This window comes from Mytilus californianus, unplaced genomic scaffold (assembly GCF_021869535.1).
Source record: "Mytilus californianus isolate M0D057914Y unplaced genomic scaffold, xbMytCali1.0.p SCAF_2, whole genome shotgun sequence".
Lineage (NCBI taxonomy): Eukaryota > Metazoa > Mollusca > Bivalvia > Mytilida > Mytilidae > Mytilus > Mytilus californianus.
This window is the reverse complement of record NW_026262668.1, coordinates 75,386,907-75,391,657: the sequence shown is the minus strand read 5'-3', so window position 1 is coordinate 75,391,657 and position 4,751 is coordinate 75,386,907. Positions and strand designations below refer to the sequence as shown.

The 4,751-nt window shown below is 32.4% G+C and overlaps 1 protein-coding gene across 1 annotated transcript; it reads right to left on the bottom strand.

The window, feature by feature from the left end:
* Positions 1-2,275: 2,275 nt before the first annotated feature.
* LOC127728202 (toll-like receptor Tollo) lies at positions 2,276-4,312 on the bottom strand. Its single transcript, XM_052235427.1, has one exon. The coding sequence runs from the start codon at positions 4,270-4,272 to the stop codon at positions 2,446-2,448; it is 1,827 nt and encodes a 608-aa protein (XP_052091387.1). The 5' UTR covers positions 4,273-4,312; the 3' UTR covers positions 2,276-2,445.
* Between the last annotated feature and the right edge of the window lie 439 nt (positions 4,313-4,751).

Genomic DNA, 4,751 nt, shown 5'->3' with positions numbered 1-4,751 from the left:
CTAATAGTATATTTATATCTTTATTTAAAAAATCCAGAAACATTGGGTCTTTCATCTTATCTCCAAGGCCATGTACATTCCATGAGGAAATTGACAATTTTTTATGAACTCTGTTCATTTTTAATTTTGACTAGTGCCAGATATATATTAAACATTCTTGTTAGCCTGAAAACCTTCAATTATATTTAGACAGTTTGGTTAATGTTTCTATAAACATGATAGATTTAAACTGCAATAATAGTTCCAAATATTTTTTTTTTCTTTTTTTAATTCATGACTGCTAACAATACAGGAGTCTAAGGGAAATAACTCTTTTCATTTGTTAAAATGAATATTACAAGTGTTCTGTAGAACTAACTGAATACTACAAGTGTTCTGTAGAACTAACTTTAACATAATAAATCACCCAAAAAAATATATATACAGATATTTTTACATTTCTTCATGAAACTAATATATTTTTCTAAACACCCATCACGAACATGTACAATGTATATTGAAAAATAAGCAATTTTATCTCATTACATGTACTTTTTTTTTTTTTTAATCATCTTATTGTTGTAATAATACTAGTTCATCCTTTTATTATTTAGACTAAAATCTTCTTATCAAAACTTGAATATTTACATTCTAAAATGCAAGTGTACCTACATGTACATTTGATATTGCATGACTTAATACCTCATATTTCTCATTTCTTGGAGCATAAATTCCATCATTTCAAGCATTCTATCTCTGTTTCCATTACCCTCAACTTGATCTTTCCTATAGTTATTAGAATGATTACTTTGTGAAAACATGTTTTGGTTTTGATTATGACCATAGTAACTATTAAATTGATCTTTTTTCATATAATTACCAGTGTGTGTCTGATAATTTTTATGCATATATTGCACACCTTTCTGACCATAATTTGGTACTTTTCTATAGTCAGATCCATGTATATTCTGATCAACAAACACAATTAGACGCTTTAAAAGAATGTTGTGATAAATGGAAATGGAAGGTCAATGTCCAGCAAAGCAAAATAGTAATATTCTAAAGGTTGACTACTACAGAATGTTATTTTTAAATATGCTGATATTGTGTTAGATATTGTTGAAGAATTTAAATATCTTGGTGTATTTTTTCAAGAACAGGAAGTTTCATAAAAGCGAATTGTACATACAAATGAATGTACTTCGCCAACTTCGACAACATCATTTTTATGTACGATTCGCCAAGTTCGCCAACATTATTTGTTATGTACTGTTCGCCAAGTTTGCCAACATTATTTTTTATGTACTGTTCGCCAAGCTGTCAGTAATTGCGAGTACTCTCAGATCTGTACTTATTGTTTTTATTGTTTTGGGGATGTATAATTACCCTGCCACGTCCGGTCTGTGTTTTTATTACTTGTTTTTCTGCTTTGTTCCGATCTGACAAGTTAAATCCTTTTCAACTGATTTTTATAGTTTGTTCATAATTATGTTGTGCTGTTACACCACTGTCCGAGGTTAGGGGGAGGGTTTTGCGCCCGCAAACATGTTTAACTCCGCCACATTCTATATGTGCCTGTCCCAAGTCAGGAGCCTGTATTTCAGTCGTTGTCGTTTGTTTCTGTTTATCATATTTGTTTTTCGTTCATTGTTTTGTACTTAAATCATGCCGTTAGTTTTTCGTTTGAATTGTTTTACATTTGTCATTTAGGGGCTTTTTATAGCGGGCTATACGGAATGGGTTCTGCTCATTGCTGAAGGGTGCACGGTGACCTACAGTTGTTAACTTCTATACCACATCTTCTTATTTTTAAGTTTACCTGAAGAGTCCAACCTGCGTTAAAAAATAAAAGGAGAGTAATGGAACATATGGGGATTCAATGTTGTCCACTGAGAAAATCGATTGTGCTTAAATGACGAACATATTGCGATTCAATGTTTTCCGCTGACAAAATCAATTGTGTTTAAATGACTATAATTGGAACATATCGGGATTCAATGTTGTCCACTGACAAAATCAATTCTTAAATGCCGATAACTGGGACACATGGGGATTCAATGTTTACCACTGACAAAATTAATAGTTTTTAAATGACTATAACTGGAACATCTTGGGATTCAATGTTGTCCACTGTGTTTAAATGCCGATAACTGGAACATATTGGGATTCAATGTTGTCCACTGACAACATCAATTGTGTTTAAATGACTATAACTGGTAAATTTGACTTTATTTAAGAGACAAATGTAAAAAGGATGTGTATAACTGTTTTAGATTCTACAATGCTCTAAAAATAATTCGTCATCCTATAGATTTTATTTACGAATGCAAAATATACATTTGTGACATCAGGCAAACAATGTATTTTACAATAGTGAAAAGTAACCATCGGCACATAAACAAATAAATAAATGAAACTTGGTGTTTTTGGCATTAAGGGTCTCAATTTTATACTCGCAGTTTGATTTTATACACATGAATCATAGTCTGGTGGAAGAAGTTGATTAAAAACTTGATTATTTGAGTGACTTGTCTTATCCTCATCTCTTGACATCTGTAATGTTCCTGCAAGTTTTTGCCAGAACAGTTTGTCGGAATATTTGAGATATGTATAGGTTTGCAGAAAAAATCTAAGATCATAGTCTAACAAACTAAAGTCAATGTCTTCAATGAGCAAAACTAGTAAGTGGCGTCGGTGTTTCAATGTTTGGTGAAAAGCCTTCTGAAATTCCATTTGGCACCATTCACTTTCGATGAAATTTAATGACAGAATAAGCAGTGTATATCTGCTATTCTCAACGCTGTTGATGATATTTTCTGCTATGCATGCGCCTGGTATGAAATCTTTGTGGTGCAGGCAAAGATTAACATCTGGTAACAACGATTTTAGTCTCGTGCACAATACATCGTACACCCATCGTTCATCTGACGAGCTGTATGAAATAAAAGCGTCGTAATATTTGGGGTTATCTGGACAATGGCACTGAACGGCAGTTTTCACTCTATACAGTTGCTTAATTCTATATTTGTACTTAAGGAGGAGACACGTGAATACAATGACAAGAAAAACTAACGAAAATCCTAGAAAAGAATATTTGTATTTTTTAAAGATTCCTTCGCTGACACACACTAAACTATCACTTTTCTTACACATACCTTCGTTTGAAAAATCAGATATGTTTTTCAAGTTTCTTTCGCTTTCTTGGTCTAAACACTGCATTGATTTGAGATAGGTATATTGCTCCCAGTTCTTGTCATTTATCTCCGCAATGAATTCATAAAGTAATCTTTGGTAACATGTACAAATAAGCGGATTTTCTCTTATGTTAACTTCATTTCTTAACCGAGAAAACGATTTTAACTTGTTCGTGTCAAGATTTGATAGTTCAGTTATTTTATTCCTGGTCAAATCAACGTTTAGAATACCATCGAAATCATAATATTTGTAAAGAAAGCTGATATCCTCAATCTTGTTCCTGGAAAGATCAATTTTCTTAAGTTTGTTGATTGTTTGGTACATAGAGTCTGTGAACAAACTGCTCGGAACCCGTTCTAAACCATTATTTGTCAAGTTAATAACATTTAAGGAGTTGAATATGCCGTTCTGTAATAAATCGTTAATCATTACTTCAGCGGAGAAAGGGCTAAGAGAAGACATTTCAACATACGTGAGATTGTTATGAGCACATTTCCTAAGAAATCTCAGTTCATTTTCATAATCCAATTCCAATTTCAATTCTTTTGGGGTAAGTTGCCGTCCAGGGTAATAATCATCGAAAGAACTATTGTGAAATATAAAAGTACGTAAAGTATTAGATATTTGACATTTCTCATATGCCAGTAACTTTTCAAAATTTGTCTGAATGTGTTTCACATAATCTGACCTTCTGTACACTATTTTGCAGTTGGTAAATTTCAAATTTTGCAGTACCGATTCGATGGACAAAACTTCTTGTGAAAAATCATAATCATAATAATCGGTAATATAACAGTTCCTAACGGTTAATGATGTCATTTCCGGTAATTTTATTGGTTGCCTTATACTAATATTTCCACCACCATGACATTCTATTTCCAATGTAAATTGACCGTCTCCTAAGTAAGACTTCTTTGTATCGTTCATTAGTTCACGAAAATCGTCCAGGGACCATTGATCTCCTTTCGTCACATCACAGATTACACTTATAGGAGAAATATCATATAAGACTTTGCATGATTTACCGACAAATCTTTGTCCATTTCCATACTGAAAATTCACCAGAAATAGTATATTAAAAATATGAAACCACGGCATTGCTAATATTCAGATATCTTGTAAACGGTAGAAAAAAATTAACAAATGTTTGTACGACATCTACTTATAGAAAAATATAATTTTATCTCATCTAATGTGAATGTCTCTTTTCATTGGATATTTTTTCACACATCATCTACATGATCATTGTCAAGTATTAATATGTTGTCGGAAGGTTTATTTTCCACAAACGCTAGCAAATGTCGGATATTATACCACTTTTGTGTTCGTTGATATAAATATAATACAGAGGAAATGTATGTATAACAATAAACAATTTGGTTAATTTCCTGTGTAGATAAACAACTAATTCTCTCTTGTTGGTCCGACAAAAAACACAAAAAAGATTTAAAAAAAAAAATCGTAGCGGTTTCATTTTCAATGCATGTGATGTATATGCAATCAGGGGCGTAGCTACCTTCTAAATGAAGTGGAATCACAAACTAAAGGGCGAGGGGTCTGGGGGCCGCCTAAGGCCC